Source organism: Mastomys coucha, unplaced genomic scaffold (assembly GCF_008632895.1).
Source record: "Mastomys coucha isolate ucsf_1 unplaced genomic scaffold, UCSF_Mcou_1 pScaffold20, whole genome shotgun sequence".
NCBI lineage: Eukaryota > Metazoa > Chordata > Mammalia > Rodentia > Muridae > Mastomys > Mastomys coucha.
The window spans coordinates 9,107,015-9,125,619 of record NW_022196903.1 but is presented as its reverse complement, the minus strand read 5'-3'; the positions used below and the strand labels follow the sequence as shown (position 1 = coordinate 9,125,619).

The window sequence follows — 18,605 nt, the reverse complement described above, 5'->3', positions numbered from 1 at the left end:
GTGATAGCTGTCAGTAAGATTATTCCTGACTGACATAATGGTAGAACCCTCCACTATAAATAGCACTTCACACATTTTGATGAGTATTGAAAAGTTGTCAGGACTAATCAGTTATGCAGAAATCTATTATGGTTTCTCAGTGAGGAGTCCGCAAGAAAGCGTAATGGTGATGTACTGAATCTGTCTTCTTTCAGTGAGATTACTTGTAAAATATCTGGGTGACAAGCCATGTTCTAAGTGCTGAGGGTAAGGCACTGAATGAAGTCAAGAACTTTCTTTGCCCTGGTACTGAGCTTTGGATAGGAGAAGAGATACAGACACACGATTCATACAAAAATAGTCATACTACAAATAAAACAGTGTTGGAAGAAAATTAAAACAGACAGAAAATAAGAGAAGGAAATAGAATTCATAATTTTATTAAAATAGTCTGGTTACTGAAAGCCAGTAAGTAACACCTACGTTGGAAAATGCTTTCTGTAAGGGAAGACAGCCAAGTGCCTGTGTACTCAGCAAGTATATTCTCCTTTAAGAGTGAAGCCTGCTCGCTGGACAAAGAGACAGAGAGAGATGTGGGAAAGCATTAAGGTATTTGTGGCCACTTCAAATCATTCACAGACATGTACCAATCTTCAGATCCATAAATGTGCTGAAAATACAAATTTCTTATTCTTAGAACAATATTCATTGCCTGCTTATACATACAGTAAAGAACTTTATATTACAGTTATATCATTATAATATTTTTATCCTTATTGTTAATGTAGTTGACCTTTGTTCATACCAGAGTATATGACAACTTCAAGACTGGAACGTTTGTGCTTTATAAGAGTATGTCGCGTGATTTTGAAATCCATGTACGTCAGCGGGACTGTGGGAGCCTTCACTATCCTGTGTCTTGTAACTGTGGCTTTGTTGCAAAAGAAGAAAGTGACATCGTGACTTTTGATATGTGCAGTGGCCAGTTACATGAATCCCCGCCATATTTACTTGTAAAGAGTCAAGAGTCATCATCAAGCAATATCAGAATAACCGAATCTTATTTAGGAAGAAAAATCACGGTATGTGAACAGAAGTAAAAATTTAATATTAGAAGGAGATTTGCTTATCGTAATTTTGGATGGACTTCTATTCATCCTTACAAATTAGGGACTGTTATGTTTTGATATTAGTTTGCTGAATAAATTAGCACTTAGAAGGTAAAGAATGAATATAATCAAAATACATTATATAGATGTATGAGCATGTAAAAAAGAAAGAAAATCGCTTTAGATTCCTTTCGATATTGGACAAAATCTTATATTTTAACCTATTATTCAAAATGGAATATACCCTGACATCTACATTGTTCTTTTAAAACATTTACTATTACAGTTTTGTAGATTATTCATGAAACTATTTGACAATGTCTAGTGGATGTATATTAGGTAAAATGACAATTAAAAATCAATATTCAGGAATAGCTAAACAGTTTTAAAATAATTACAGTCTGTTATTACTAATGGAAGAAGCTGGTAGATACATGAAAAAGATTAAAAATCAGGCAAAGGGTCCCAAATTACATTTTACAATTATTTTATTTTTTTTATTTTTTATTTATTTATTTTTTTACTTTTGGAGAGTCTTTATTATACCATTTATCAAACATGGCTGGTTGGAAAGCTGTCTATATTTCCCAATTTAAGAATGTATACTATTTTTCTTTTTTTTAATTTAATTTATTTTTTTATACTCCATGTTTTATTCCCTGCCCCCCACCCCTGAGCCACCCTCAGACTGTTCCATATCTCATACCTCCTCCCCACCCCCTTACCTCCATGTGGATGTCCCCACCACCACCCCACCTGATCTCTAAACTTCCTGGGGCGTCCAGTCTCTTGAGAGTTAGGTGCATCATCTCTGAATGAACACAGACCTAGAAGTCCTCTACTGTATGTGTGTTGGGGGCCTCATATCAGTTGGTGTATGCTGCCTATCTGGTGGTCCAGTGTTTGAGAGATCTCGGGGGTCCAGATTAATTGAGACTGCTGGTCCTCCTACAGGATCACCCTTCTCCTCAGCTTCTCTCAGCCTTCCCCAATTCAACAACAGGGGTCAAAATACTCTTTCATATCAGTAAGCAAAATATTTAGAACTTAAAGTCATGTTAACTTTTTCATCTTTCAAAAAGTAAATTCTTGGTAAATATATTAAAATTTAAATAAAGAATTTTCAATATGTTATAGTTTTATAACTTCTACTGAATAGTAATGTGCAAACAAAACATTATTTATCTGAATTCTGTCATCCAGAACCAAAATATGAATCATGAATTAGAAAAATCTTTGCTACATATATAAAACAATAAATATAAAAATGTATAGATCTGAGATAGATCTATCTGTCTATCTATCTATCTATCTATCTATCTATCTATCTATCTATCTATCTATCTATCTATCTATCTACCTATGTTATGTATAGAGTTAGTAGACAACTACAAACCTGAATCAAAAGGCACAAGTTGTTGTGCCACAAGACTTTAGAATTTTATGCCAACACTTTTGAAGCCAAGGCAAGAGAATAGTGAGCATAAGACAAGCCTGAGTTTCATAGCAAGACTCTGTCAAAACTAACTAAATAAGCAAGAACAAAAAGACAATTCACAAAGGAGTAACACTAAAAACTGTGTCTAAATGTACAAATAAACAACGAAATATTGAAATACCTCATCAGTAATCAAATAAAGAATACTACCTTTCCTATAATATTGCCAAAAATGAAGATAATGGGAAATATAATCTTTCTGGAGGACTTGATAAGTCACTTCTGCAAAAGTTTTACTGAAAGTTTGTTCTAATGAAGTACTTAAGGATGTGAATAACACCAGTGATGTCCATTGCATCTCTCCCTGAAAGGGGGAAGTTATAAGTCACCACAGGGGAGTTTAATAAAAAGCTAAACAAAATTAGACACATGGTAGAAGACATGGTCAAGAAAATGAGAAGGTGGGCGTTTGTTCATTGGTAGGCAGAGATACTCACAAAATGCAGGCTTTGGAATCATTATAACTATCTTACTGAATAGTTATGTAAGGTTTTTACACATGAAAAGAAATTTCCATAATAAATACACGCCATTTGTTTTAAATAAGGAGACAAGAAGGATTACATTTAAACTGAAAAACAAACCCTGGTGATGTGTCTTTGGTGCTTTTAAGAAAATTCATTTTTTTTTTCAGTTATACTTCCAGATGGTTGGCCTCAGGACATTATCCAGACCAGGGACAGAGCTCATTGTCAGATGGCATAGGCCATTAAGATAATATAATCTCTGCTTGTGCTCTTTGCCACTTTCCCAAGCAAATAAAATAATTTGGCTATTGATCATATTTGCCTGCTGGCAATAAAAGGATAGTGATTAGCTTCAAGGTCTTGTATTCCTCTTGAGTTATATTTATTGGTGTAAATTAATGATGGCAGTGCAATTCTATACTGCATTACTACTATCAGAATGTGACTTTGTTAACATTGACCTTACAAGTTTTAATCTTATAAAATATAAAATTTTAATTATTAAAGAAGTCAAGAACCATTTGTTTCAATAAGTAGTCCATATGATGGGGCCCGAAGACAATTAAGAGGACTGGCTAGAGGTTCAATTCCCAACACCCACATAGTAGGTCACAACTGTCTGTAACTCCTGTCTCAGAGGATCTGGCTCCCTATTTTGGCCTCTGAAGGTACCAGGCATGCATATGCTGAACAGACATACATGCTGGCAAAACATCCATGCATGCATATAAAATTAAAAATTAAAAGAATTGAAATTGTGACCAAATTTCAAATCAGCATAATGTGAAAAGGGATTTCTTTGAAATACACTATTTAGTGAAAGTTTTCATGTAAAAATAAGTATTTCACTCTTTATATGTATAGAAAATTAACTTTCTTATATGTTATATAACACTCTTTTTTTTTTTTAACTCAGTGAATTCAGTATTTCAGTATGAGTTTGTCTGCTTTCAGATTTGGTTTTCCTCTGGAGCGTTTATCCGTGCTGACCTCAGTGTGTGGGGTATGAGTATAACGCTCAGAGTCCCCAGTTTAGACTTCAAAAGCACATTGGGGCTTTGTGGCACCTTCGATGAAAACCCAGAAAATGATTTTCATGACAAGAACGGGATCAAAATTGATCACAATGTCAACAATTATATTGCTTTTATCAATGAATGGAGGTGAGAATTAAGCTATTATTCAGCTGTTTCTGTGTTACTATGAAACTTAAGAAGTGGCCATTCAATGTTCTGCCCTTTCATAATAGATTAGTGGTAAAAACATTCTTGTTCAAATAACTCTCCTGTCTTTCATCTGGAAGGCTTCCACCAGGAAGAAGCATGTTTGACAAAATACCAACCTCCCCACAGTTTCCTGCAAAACTATCCTACTGCAGCTGCTGGTTAGGTACCGCCATGCATCATCTGCTTTCTCACCATCTGGACAGCACATCTCACTTAGAAATGGCTTCCAGCTGCAAAGACATCAAGCACATTCAGTTCTCTACCTTGATACCAGACCTAGATATTACTTCTGAATATATCAATTCAAAAGCTCTTGTTGGAAAAAGAAGCCCTCATGTACCTAGAGAAGAAAATAATTTGAATTTCTTACTAAAGGAAAATGCCCACTCAAATCTGGACTTAAATTTACAGCATCCTGGGAATAAGACCCAAAATTCTCCTACATATTTGAGTAAGGAGAGGCATGCACAGGACCAGGAAATGAGGAAGAATCTACAAAACAGATGGAAACGACAAATTTTGAAGAACTTTCATCCCGTATTTACTTTTCAGAGTCTAGGACAAGGCAACCTGGAAGAGTTTTCTTATTTTTTTCCTGAGGACCACATTGAGGGCAGCCAGCAAAAGTTTGTCCCCTCTTGGCCCACAGCATCGGGCCTCACTGAATTCATTGTCTTGGCTATCTGTCAGCAGACTCTAGCCAACTCCAGCCTTGGAAGGCTCTGTCTTCCCTTTCTTGGCAAGACACCAAACCATGTTATAGACATGTGTGTGAAGGATGTACCGTTAAAGGACAACGTGAGCTGGGCAGAGGCAGGAGTGGCCTTGTTAGAAAATGAATGTGAGAGACGCATTTTAGAAGAAGGAAAAGTCAATGTAGAAGAATACAGGAAGTCAGTAGAAGGCATTCTAGAAGTGTTAAAATGTCCCAATTTATGCAGCGGACATGGACATTGTACGGACGGGGGCTGTGCGTGTTTTCCAGGCTACAGCTCCTATGACTGCAGTCATTCATATGGTATGCAAATGCTCTGGAACTTTGATATTGGGGATGGCATGTGATTATGGACATGTCTTTGTCCTTAGTGTCTATTAAGTCTATAGTGAAAGATATATTAGATTTTCCCCAAATGTTTATCTTTTTCAAATGTCAAAGCTAAAGTCTGTGAAACTGCCTATCTGGTTCTATACCACTTGATGGCCTCTTTCTGGTAGCTGTTGATCCTTTCCAGCTGATTTCATCTCTGTTGCTGTTCATTGGAAATGCCACGCCACCCAGACACAAGGCCTTTGCACACAACTGGTGCTTCTGTCTGCAGAGAATAACCTTTCGCCTAAACCTCATATATTTTAAGCACTATTTTATCTTATTTTACTAAGTACACTAATTTGCTCAAAATTGTGTTTTTTCAAGTCTATTTTGGGAACTCTTTTGTCTGAGTATTAACTTAAAAACTTCCTAGTAGTTTTTCTCACATGACCCCATGTTTTTTTTATCTCCTGTGACATAATTAATATAAAATTTCTTCATGTTACTGAAAACACATGTTTCTACATTTTTATGCTTTTTCTCTTTTAAAACAATCTTTGCCATCTCATGATAAAATTTAAGTAACATAGAGGCTTAATTTGCTTAATTCCCATGCCTCTTTACTGACACTGTATACAAATACATGAGTAAATAGACAGGAATTACAACTGTGACATGATAAACTAATATAAATTTTTATGAGAAGTTTGAGAATCCTGAGGTCATAGGCTTATGATTTTTCCTCCAGGCTAGCTGGTAAATTCTCTTAGGTTTGACAAGACTAGGACAGAGGAATATTGTTCACAGGTACACATCCATTTTAACAAGCAGATCTCATCAATTCAGGTAAGATATGCTACTTAGGCCACAACTGGAATAAGAGCCATATGAAAGTCAGGTAGCTATGAGTTCTAAGAGAGACATTTCCTGTCAGTGATTAATACACTCACAGTTATCCTTATGGGAGAACAAAAATTATGGAAAAACTGAAATAGGAGTATAAAGTATACTCCTATATGTGTGTATATATATACATACATATATATTTGTATTACACTTTGATAAAAAATGGAATAACGAAATGTTTTTTGAAATGCAAATATTGCACTGTTTAATAAACTATTTTATTTCAAAAGCTTAGCTTACCTATATTCATCTATTTGGCACAAACTGATATGGTAAAACCAAGATGTATTTTAGATATAATTTGTTAAAATCTCTTAATTAATAACAAATATTACTGAAACATTAGGGAAATATGTGTTTAAGTGTTATCAGTTATGACAATGCTTTTGTCTTGATGGTTAGCAATATCTATTTAAACACATTATGATTAAATGTTTAATGGGTTAATTACTATAAATAATGTTTTGAGTACATTTTGAAATGTTATTGGAACTACAGTTTTAATTTAGACACTCAAAATAATTTGTGTTTTTTCTGTAATTCAAAAAGCATGTGATTTTTTTTCTTTAAAGACATAGCTCCTGAAATTACTGAGGTTGAGAATGCTGGATTCTGTGATATTCAGAAGCAGAGCTGTGTCACAGTGAGAGTGTTTGGTCAAGGCTTCAAAGAGTCCATCAAGTGTGAAGTTACTAGACTCGAGGTATGATAAGCACTGGCTTTGGGTGCAGTGTTTAAAACGATTGAGTTTGCTCCATTTTAGATTAATTTTTTCTATCAGGGAGCAACATGATTTCAGGCAGTTCAACCCACTGATAGGTACAAGAAAATGGCCATACTCCTTCACTAGATAAGCTATCCTGTGATCATTACTAAGTATTTTACATCATTTTTATTGAGGCATTGGGCCATGGTTTTCAGTCATAATTAGTAAAAACTAAAGGAGTGTGAAGTTTGTTATATAGAAACATCTATCTTTCTTGAGCTATAAACCTCAATGAATGATGATGGTTTTCAGCCAAGATAATCTGGCAAGGAGTATAGGTGATTAAGATACCTGAATATGCCCTTCTAAAGCACAAACGGGTGTAACTGTGTTCACTGATTATATCTCCCTTGCTATGAGTCTCAAATACCCATCTGTCCCCAACCATTTATTTCTCTCTCACGATTCTTAAAACAGAAACATCATTCAGCTTGAATGGGAGCACATCTAAATATTCGTTATTTTGTAAATTGTATGATCTTCTTTTTCTTTATTCAACTAAAAAAGTTTTTAAATTTATATGCTCATTTGGACAAGTTGAAAATTTAAAACATGTTTTTGCATTCTTACTTTATGTCTAAGTCAATGAAGTGAAGTGTGAATTTGGTACTGAGAATTTGATGAAGGAAATAATTGGAAATATTTTTCTTGTGTAATTATGTACAAGTATGCTCATTGCATCATGTTATGCATGGGATCTCGAAGTCAAAAGAGAGAAGATATGTGGCTTTGGTAGAGTTGTTAATATCAGATCAGGCTACTAGTAAATGATTGAACAGAAAATCATTTTACAAATTTGTATTTTCTTGGAAAGTACATCTTGGGCTTACTTTTAGACGTATCTTGTGTGCTGTAATTTACTTCTCTCCCTTCCAAACATTTGACAGGGAATTTTCAAAATCCCTAAATATTATACTTAATTGTTAAAAAAAAGAAAGAAAGAAAAGAAAGAAGTTTCATTGGCTGCTAAATCCGAAGATAGCCTATGTAACAAATATTTATGTTATGTTAAAGTTGAAACATTCTCTGCTATTCCTAATTTTTTTTAAAATTGACATATATTTTCCTTCATACATATATAGCATTCATCTAGTACTGCTTGTATGTATATATTTATAAGACTGCCCACTTTCTATTGGAAAAACAACTTAGATAAGCATAATCTTAAAACCAAAACATGTCCAGCATGGGTCTTAAGGCTTTCTTGACTCATTCTTTACTAAGCATAATTTGACACAATTTTCATTTTGGATATTTTATTTATTTACTTTCAAATGTGACCAGGCTTCCCCGATGGAAATTCCCTATTCCGTTACCCCTCCTTCTGCTTCTATGAGAGTGTTCCACCACCTACCCACCAAATCCTGCCTCACTGCCCTGGCATTCCCCTTCACTGGGGCATCTAGCCTTCACAGGACAAAGGGCCTCTCCTCTCATTGATGTTCAACAAGGCAACCTCTGGTAAATACCGTGCTGGAGTCATGGGTCCCTCCATTATGTACTCTTTGGTTGGTGGTTTAGTCTTTGGGAGTTCTGAGGGGTTTGGTTGGTTGATATTGTTCTTCCTACGGGATTACAAATCCCTTCAGATCCTTCAGTCCTTTCTCTCTTCCATTGGGGACCTTGTGCTCAGTCCAATGGCTGGCTGCAAGCAATCACTTCTGTATTTGTCATGCTGTGGCAGAGCCTCTCAGGAGACAGCTTTATCAGGCTCCTGTCAACAAGCACTTCTTGGCATCTGCAATAGTGTCTGCATTTGGTGAATGTATATGTGATAGATCTCCAGGTAGGACAGTCTCTGGATAGCCTTTCCTTCAGTCTCTGCCCCAAACTGTCTCCATATTTCCTCCCATGAGTATTTTGTTGCCCCTTCTAAGGAGAACCGAAGAATTCACACTCTAGTCTTCCTTCTTCTTGAGCTTCCTGTGGTCTGTGAACTGTATCTTGGGTATTCCAAGCTTTTGGGCTAATATCCACTTATGAGTGAGTGCATAACATGTGTTTTTTTGTGATTGGGTTACCTCACTCAGGATGATATGTTCTAGATCCATCCATTTGCCTAAGAATTTCATGAAGTCATTATTTTTAATAGCTGAGTAGTACTCCAGGTGTGTAACTCTATCACATTTTCTATGTCCATTCTTCTGTTGAGGGACATCTGGGTTGTTTCCAGCTTCTGGCTACTATACGTAAGGCTGCTATAAACATAATGGAGCATGAGATGTCACCTTGTGATATATTGCAGCATCTTTTGGGTATATGCCCAGGTGTCGTATAGCTGGGTCCTCAGGTAATACTATGTCCAATTTTCTGAAGAACCACCGAACTGATTTCCAGAGTGGTTGTACCAGTTTGCAATCCCACCGACAATGGAAAGGTGTTCCTTTTTCTCCACATTCTTGCCAGCATCTGCTGTCACCTGAGTTTTTGATCTTAGCCATTCTGACTGGTATGAGATAGAATCTCAGGGTTGTTTTGATTTGTATCTCTCTGATGACTAAGGATGTTGAGCATTTCTTTAGGTGCTTCTCAGCCATTTGATATTCCTCAGCTGAGAATTCTTTGTTTAGCTCTGTACCTCATTTTTAATAGGGTTATTTGGTTTTCTAGAGTCTAACTGCTTGATTTTTTTGTATATATTGAATATTAACCCTCTATTAGATGTAGAATTGTTAAAGATCTTTTCCCAATCCGTTGGTTGCCATTTTGTCCTATTGACAGTGTCCTTTGCCTTACAGTAGCTTTGCAATTTTATGAGATCTCATTGTCTATTTTTTATCTTAGTACGTAAGCCATTGGTATTCTGTTCAGGAAAGTTTCCCCTGTGGCCATGTCTGCTAGGCTCTTCTCCACTTTCTTGTCTGTTAGTTTCAGTGTATCTGGTTTTATGTGGAGGTCCTTGATCCACTAGGACTTGAACTTTGTACAAGGAGATAAGAATGGACTGATTTGCATTCTTATGCTGATCGCCAGTTGAACAAGTGCTTTTTTCCACTGGATGGTTTGTAAAAGATCAAGTGACCATAGGTGTGTGGGTTCATTTCTGGGTCTTCAATTTAATTCTATTGATCTGTCTGCTTGTCTCTGTACCAACACCATGCAGTTTTTATCATTATTGCTCTGTAATACAGCTTTAAATCCAAAATGGTAATTCCCCCAGAGGTTCTTCCACTGTTGAAAATAGTTTTTGCTATCCTGGGTTTTTTGTTATTCCAGATGAATTTGTAAATTGCTCTAACTCTATGAAGAATTGCGTTAGAATTCAGATGGGGATTGCATTGAATCTCTAGATTGCTTTTACAACATGGCCGTTTTTACTATATTAATCCTGCCAGTCCATGAGCCTGGGAGATCTTTCCATCTTCTGAGATCTTTGATTTCTTTTTCAGAGAGTTGAAGTCCTTGTCATAAAGATCTTTTACTTGCTTAGTTAGAGTCACACCAAAGTATTTTATATTATTTGTGACTATTGTGAAGGGTGTTGTTTCCCTAATTTCTTTCTCAGCCTGTTTTTCCTTTGAGTAGGAGAAGGCTACTGATTTGTTTGAGTTAATTTTATACTTTTCTGAAGTTGTTTATCAGCTTTAGGAGTTCTCTGGTGGAATATTTGATGTCACTAAAGTATACTATTATGTCATCTACAAATAGTGATAATTTGACTTCTTCCTTTCCAATTGTATCCTTTTGACCTCCTTTGTTGTCTAATTGCTTTGGCTAGGACTTCAAGTATAATATTGAATAGGTAGGGAGAGAGTGGGCAGCCTTGTCTAGTCCCTGATTTTAGTGGGATTGCTTCAAGTTTCTCTCCATTTAGTTTGATGTTGGCTACTGGTTTGCTATATATTGCTTTTACTATGTTTAAGTATGGGCCTTGAATTTCTGATCTTTCTAAGATTTTTATCATGAAGGGATGTTGGATTTTGTCAAATGCTTTCTCTGCATCTAATAAGATGATCGTGTGTTTTTTCTCTTAGAGTTTGTTTATATAGTGAATTAGTTTGATGGATTCCCATATATTGAACCATGCCTATATCCCTGGGATGAAGCCTACTTGATCATGATGGATGATCATTTTGATATGTTCTTGGATTCAGTCTGCAAGAATTTTATTCAGTATTTTTACATTGATATTCACAAGTGAAATTGGTCTGAAATTTTCTTTCTTGTTGGGTATTTGTGTGGTTTAAGTATGAGCATATTTGTGGCTTCATAGAACAAATTGGGTAGTATTCCTTCCATTTTTTTGTAGAACACTTTGAAGAGTATTGGTATTAGGTCTTCTTTGAAGATCTGTTAGAATTCTGCAATAAAACCATATGGTCCTGGGCTTGTTTTTTTGGTTGGGAGACTATTAATGACTGTTTCTGTTTCTTTAGATTTATGGGACTGTTTGGATAGTTTGCATAATCCTTACTTAACTTTGCTATTTGATATCTTTCTAGAAAATTGTCCATTTCATAAAGATTTTCCAATTTTGTTGAACATAGACTTTTGTAATAGTATCTGATGATTTTTTGAATGTCCTTGGTTTCTGTTGTTATATCTCCTTTTTCATTTCTGCTTTTGTTAATTTGGGTACTGTGTCTATGAGCTCTGGTTAGTCTTACTAAGGGTTTATTAATCTTGTTGATTTTCTCAAAGAACCATCTCCTGGTTTTGTTGATTATTTGTATAGTTCTTTTTGTTTCCATTTGGTTGATTTGAGCTCTGAGTTTGATTATTTCCTTTTGTCTACTCCTCTTGGGTATATTTGCTTCTTTTTGTTCTAGAGTTTTCAGGTGTTCTATTAAGCTGCTAGTATATGCTTTCTTGTTTCTTTTTGGAGGCACTCAGAGCTATAAGTTTTCCTTTCAGCACTGTTTTCATTGTGTCCCATAAGTTTGGATATGTTGTGCCTTCATTTTCATTAAATTCTAAAAAGTCTTTAATTTCTTTCTTTATTTCTTCCTTGACTAAGTTATCAATGAGTAGAGCCATGTTTAGCTTCCATGTGTATGTGGGCTTTCTGTTGTTTTTGTTATCATTGAAGACCAGCCTTAGTCCATGGTTATCTGACTTTGTATGCTACTTGAACTTTTCCCCTTACTACTTTTATTATTCTTTCTTTGTCTTGTGCATTTGGTGTTTTGATTATTATGTGAAGGGAGGAATTTCTTTTCTAGTCTAGTCTTTTTGGAGTTCTGTAGGCTTCTTGTATGTTCATGGCATCTCTTTCTTTAGGTTAGGGAAGTTTTCTTCTATAATCTTGTTAAAGATATTTACTGGCTCTTTAAATTGGGAATCTATGGAAAGCTATGCCACAGGGTTAACTCTGGGATGCAGATAAACACAATTTTCAAATCATGCAACCCTACTCTTTTAGAATTTGCTGAAAGCTTAAGGCTTCACTTGTGTTGATGGTATAAGCTTTCACTAACCTAACATTTTCTTCTGGTTTCATCATTTTTTATTACATACTGGTTTCATTTTTTATTACATACATATTATAGACTAGTTATTGCTTTTAAGTCCTCTCAATGGATTGAGTATGTACACTTATCTACTATCTTTCTATCATCTATCATCTATGAATCTATCATCTATATTCATCATCTTTACCTAACTACTTAGCATTTAGCATCTTCAAGGCCTTGACAGCAATGTCTATGATTCTAATGGAGAGGCACAGGGTTTGCTCTAGTTTCCTCTTCTTATTTGTTTCTCTTTTCTTCACAAATGAAAAAACAGTTCTCATAATTTTCAATATATAAATCTACTTTGTCATTCTTTGCATATACATATATTTTCAGATATTTTACCCTCTTCTGTTAGCTACCAGCACCAATGTTAAAGAAAGGGTTCTTCTGGAAATAGGAATTAGAAATAGATAGGAAGAGATAGAAGGAGATAGGAGAGAGTGGCCACAGAAATACCTACCCACGTGGAAGGGTAAAAATTAGACAGCAGGCCTTACTGTTCAGCCATATTGAATTTAATGCTCATCCTTTGTTCCCCCAACAGGTAAAATATGTGGGGCATAACCACACCCCCCCCAAAAATATATCAGTGTGATAGTCCAATAAGCGACTTCCTTGTTACTCTGTAGGGGTGGAGCTTTCGAATGTAACTAGAACCCGATTGGAGGCATGTCTAATAGCAGGAAATGGGCAGAGAGGTGTGGCTATCAGAGGCAGGTCTCAAACCAGGAAGGTTACACTCTTCCTTTGAAAATCAAATTTATAAAAGGACATAATCATATAACAGTAAATGTTGTTTCCAATATGACATACTATTTTTGATTTCCTATTCATAGCAGTTATATATTTGACTGCAATATAACTAGTTTAAATGTTTTTGTTTCTTTGTAAGTATCCTACACTTTCTAGTTGACTTGCATTAAAATTATTTTGAGAGTATCTGGAATATTATAATTCTAAAATTTTGATCTGTATGAAAGGTATTTATAGAGTATTATTTATTTCTTCTCTTCTATTTCACCCACTTTTTCCATGATCTCTTTTATTGTCCTGAGTAAGGAGTTCCCATTATCCCATATTTTTATAGTATTCTCTCCATATACTGACATATGTGTCTAATGATCAATACTTTCTTTTTTATTAGATTTTTTCTTTATTTACGTTTCAAATGTTATCCCCTTTCCTGGTTTGCCCTCCAAAAATCCCCTATCCCATCTCCCCTCCCCCTGCTCACCAACCCACCCACTCCTACTTTTTTTCCCTGGCATTCCCCTACACTGGGGCATCTAGTCTTCACAGGACCAAGGGTCTCTCCTCCCATTGATGTCCAACAAGACCATTCTCTGCTACATATACAGCTGGAGTCATGGGTCCCTCCACGTGTACTCTTTGGTAGGTAGTTTAGTCCCTGGGAGCTCTGGGGGTACTGGTTGTTTCATATTGTTGTTCTTCCTATGGGGCTGCAAACCCCTTCAGTTCCTTCAGGTCTTTCACTAGCTCCTTCATTGGGGACCTTGTGCTCAGTCCAATGGTTGACTGAGAGCATCCATCTCTGTTTCCTTCAGGCTCTGACAGAGTCTCTCAAGAGATGGCTATATCAGGCTCCTGTCAGCAAGCACTTGTTGGTATCCACAATAGTGTCCAGAGTTCATAACTGTATATGTGATAGATCCCCAGGTGGGGCAGTTTCTGGATGGTCTTTCCTTCAGTCTCTGCTTCAAACTTTATCTCTGTATCTTCTCCCATGGATATTTTGTTCCCCCTTCTAAGAAGGAACTTTGGTCTTCCTTTTTCTTGAACTTCATGTGGTCTGTGGATTGTATCTTGGGTATTCCGAGATTTTGGGCTAATATCCACTTATCAGTGGTACATACCATGTGTGTTCTTTTGTGATTGGGTTACCTCACTCAGGATGATTTTGTCTAGTTCCATCCATTTAGCTAAGAATTTGAGACTAATAGAAAAGAAAGTGGTGAAGAGCCTCGACAACATTGGTACGGGGGAAAATTTCCTGAACAGAACACCAATAGCTTAAGCTCTAATATCAAGAATTGACAAATGGGACCTCACAAAATTGCAAGGCTTCTGTAAGGCAAAGGACACTATCAATAGGACAAAATGGCAATTAACAGATTGGGGGAAGATTTTTTTTTTTAACAATCCTACATCCAATAGAAGGCTTATATCAAATACATACAAAGAACTCAAGAAGTTAGACTCCAGAAAATCAAATAACCCTATTAAAAATGGAGTACAGAGCTAAACAAAGAACTCTCAACTGAGGAATACCATATGGTTGAGAAGCACCTAAAGAAATGTTCAACATCCTTAGTCATTAGGGAACTGAAAATCAAAACAACCCTGAGATTCCACCTCACACCAGTCAGAATGGCTAAGATATAAAACTCAAGTAACAGCAGATGCTGGCAATGATGTGGAGAAAGAGGAACACTCCTCTATTGTTGGTGGGATTGCAAGCTGGTACAAGCACTCTGGAAATCAGTTTGGTAGTTTTTCAGAAAATTGGACATAGTGGTACCAGTACTCAGCTATACCACTCCTGGGCGTAGAACCAGAAGATGTTCCAACATATAATAAGGACACATGTTCTGCTTTGTTCATAGAAGTCTTATTAATAATACCCAGGAGCTGGAAAGAAACCAGATATCCCTCAACAGAGAATTGGATAGAGAAAATGTACTACATTTACACAATGGAGTATTACTCAGCTATTAAAAACAATGAATTCAAATCATTATTTTTTCTAGTTAGTCGTCACTATACTTCTTTTATACAAAGACACATATATAAATTTTCTGCTTTATAAAGAACAGACTACCACAGCTTACATCTCTTTTCTACTTGTAAAGAATTCTTGGTCTAGAAATCCAGCTACCCACTCATTTCTTGTATTCTTTCCTCTAAAAGTCAAGTCCAACTTTTAAGCTGTTGGTTCACAGTATTCAATCAAAAATGTAAGGAGAAGGCTCTTTCTGACCTCGGTCCTGATCCCTTTTGTTGGCAGTTTAAACATTCCTCCTGTCTTCATCCTGCTCTACCATAGAGCATGATGTTTTGTTCTTTCTTCATTTTTAAATACTGGCTTCTCCCACCATGTTGGATTTCCCTCTCTCTTTTTCAGTTTTCATTATCCAAACAGAAGCACCCTTTATCTCCTTAGAAGAAAAAATATGATTCCTTTTCTGAAGCTTTCCTTGATTAGATTAGATTTGGGGCTTCCTCTGTATTATATCTTATTTTTATCTCAGTTATCGCAGAAAAATTATATACTCCATATCTTTTCTGTTATGTTTTGCCTCAGCAGAATACCAATAGCTGTTATGTATATACCCCTGAGCGCTTGGGACTGCATGGATATGGTTTAGTATAGGACACATGTGTGAAATTCTCAAAAATTAAAATATTTAAACTAAAAAGAATATCTTCAGTATATAATAGACATTCACAAAATGTTAAATATAACGGATGCAGAATCAAATTTGTTCATCACTTTCTCTCATAGAGGGATTGAACTCATATCTTAAAGTCCAGTCATTGGCCTCACTCTGACTTCACAGAGAAAAACAAGAGCCCCACCATGCCTTAAGCACAGCTATCAGGACAGCATTGTCAGGATATTTTTGCCATTCCTCCTCTGCTAGAGAAACTGACAGATCTGCTATAACAGACTGTTCCTCGTTAACTATAGATGTCTGCACAACTGAGCTGTCAGTCAAAAAGTCTTTAAAATGAGGTTACACTTTATTCCACATAAACTGGAGTGATGTCTCTCCCCTTCTAACCTACAATGCTGAGGCACTATATCAAGTTGCATGACCAATGATACATTTGAAAACCACTGTGCAGCCAAAATTCATTTTTATACGTTTGAATATACATATGAATTCAGATGCCAACAAATATGCCTTCCTAGTTTTCAATTTAGTTATCAGTCCTCAGAAATTCTTTCTGCCCTTTTGTCTTCACACACTAAGACATTTTACAATACTACTAAGTAGTTCCCAAAGTATACCTTAAGCATGACATTCCACTGGCATTGAGTAGGCTAAACTGGCTACAATTCTACTCAAAAAGAAAACACTAGTGTAAGCAAAATGGCACATTTTACTGAGGATAGTATTTTTTTAGAGAATCAAAATAAATAAATAAATAAATTCTTAGCCAGGCAGTGGTGGCACACGCCTTTAATCCCAGCACTTGGGAGGCAGAGGCAGGTGGATTTCTGAGTTCTAGACCAGCGTGGTCTACAGAGTGAGTTCTAGGACAGCCAGGGCTACACAGAGAAACCCTGTCTTGAAAAACCAAATAAATAAATAAATAAATAAATAAATAAAAATAAATAAATAAATTCTCCTGGGGAAAAATCACTTACTTCTATCATGACCATCATGAAAAATCAGTATAAAATTAGCACAATTATAAATGTGCATAGCTGCTTTTAATCCTTCTATTCTTCGTACACTTCAATTTTATATTTAGTCTATTAAAAAGCATGGCCGCCACTCCATAGTTTTACGTTTTGAAATGTAATCCATTATGGGTAGTCTGACCCTAAGTCCTCTGGCACATAGTTAAAAATGTTCAAATAGTTGAAGCATTGACCCATCTTAGTTATTTCTCGAGACCAGTCAAGGGTCATATAGTGCGTGAAAGCCCAGTGGCTGCCAACATACTGAAATGGTGTTCCAGGAAGATGAAAGTGGGAAGTGGGGGAGGGGGGGGAAACTCTTACATAAAAAATTCATTTACCATGTGACAAGTATGCACTCCATTGCTTGCCTCTTGCTCTAAAATACATGCTGTGGTGACTGAGTATATATGACTAACATTGGCAACCTTTTTGGATTGAACTTTTCAATAATGTATGCTTTGAGTGAAGGGTTGATTTTGTTTTTGAATTACCAAACTATGGTGTATACTTTTCTATTGTTTTGAATAAAACTACTTTTAATGTATTTTTCTAATTATTTATCTGATTGTATTGGATATATATTATAAAATTTCTACATTGACTATATACAATTCAGTAATCATAAAATATACAAAAGTACTTCCACAATTTAGAAATAATTAATTGACTTTTCATTTACTCCTTCAGTATAATGGCAGTAAGTGGGTACATGGAACAAGTGTCTACACACAGGCAGTCTTTCAAAATAGCAGAGTGGTTGACTGTCCACTCTTCCCACATGGACAGCATTCTGATACCATGGATCTGACAGCAGAGAAACCCTTGGCAAAGTTGCAATTAAAGGTAACAAATACAAGATATCATCCTAGGTATAAATAAAATTCTATAGTGAATTGATTAGAAAACATTTAGAAAAAATAATCTTACTATAGAACTGTATTTCATAGGTATCTAATGATGGTTATGCATTCAGTAATTCCAAGATAATGATCATATATGACGGTGCTTGTCAACTTTGTGGTCCCCATGAAAATGATTCATGCACTATGAAGGTATGTATGTTTACTTTTTCATAGAATATAATGCATATATCCACATGTCTTTTGCATATTTGTGTGCTTTTCCCAAACTTATGCTAGAATGACATGGATAAATTTTTACCTCACATTGGTGTTAGTCTAGTTAAAAACTTAATGAACTTCCTGTGACTCTTGTTGATTAAACAAGGACAGTGCTTCATCTCTTAATCTCTTGAAGTGGCAGAATACTTCTCCCTGATACTTTGAAGGAGGATCTATGTTTAAGTAGCAAACATCTGTAGTTCTAGCATTTACGAGATGGAGGCAGGAGGATCGGAGGTATAAGGTTGTCCCATCCTAGAGAACAGCCTGGGCTACATGAGACCCAGCCTCTTTTCTCTGTACCTCCCCACCACCCCCCGGAAAGAATCAGAGAAGGAATTTCACATTTAATTATTCACTCACGTGGTCCTACATACATACTTTTCTGGCAAGATTTGTCATTGTGCGGTTAACTAATCTTTTTGTAGCAAGTGATTTGTATTTGAAAAGGATTTATAATATGTATCTAATGCTTCTATTGTTTTTGTTTGCCTGTTTTATGGTTTTATTTTTCCTTTGCTTATCTAATAGGCTTCCAATATAGAAACTGATGACTTGATAAATACCATGGACCTAAAATCAGCCATCCCTTCAAAGCAAAGAACATAAAAGTAG

General features: G+C 35.8%; 1 protein-coding gene across 2 annotated transcripts in view; it reads left to right on the top strand.

Moving 5' to 3' along the window:
• Positions 1-18,605, top strand: part of Vwde (von Willebrand factor D and EGF domains) — a 62,884-nt gene that overhangs the window by 20,008 nt on the left and 24,271 nt on the right. For both annotated transcript variants that reach the window (XM_031380762.1, XM_031380763.1), the window contains 6 exons: positions 788-1,061; positions 4,008-4,216; positions 4,357-5,297; positions 6,788-6,918; positions 17,557-17,712; positions 17,817-17,921. In XM_031380762.1, coding sequence (XP_031236622.1) covers positions 788-1,061; positions 4,008-4,216; positions 4,357-5,297; positions 6,788-6,918; positions 17,557-17,712; positions 17,817-17,921 — 1,816 coding nt within the window. The remainder of the gene's footprint in view (positions 1-787; positions 1,062-4,007; positions 4,217-4,356; positions 5,298-6,787; positions 6,919-17,556; positions 17,713-17,816; positions 17,922-18,605) is intronic.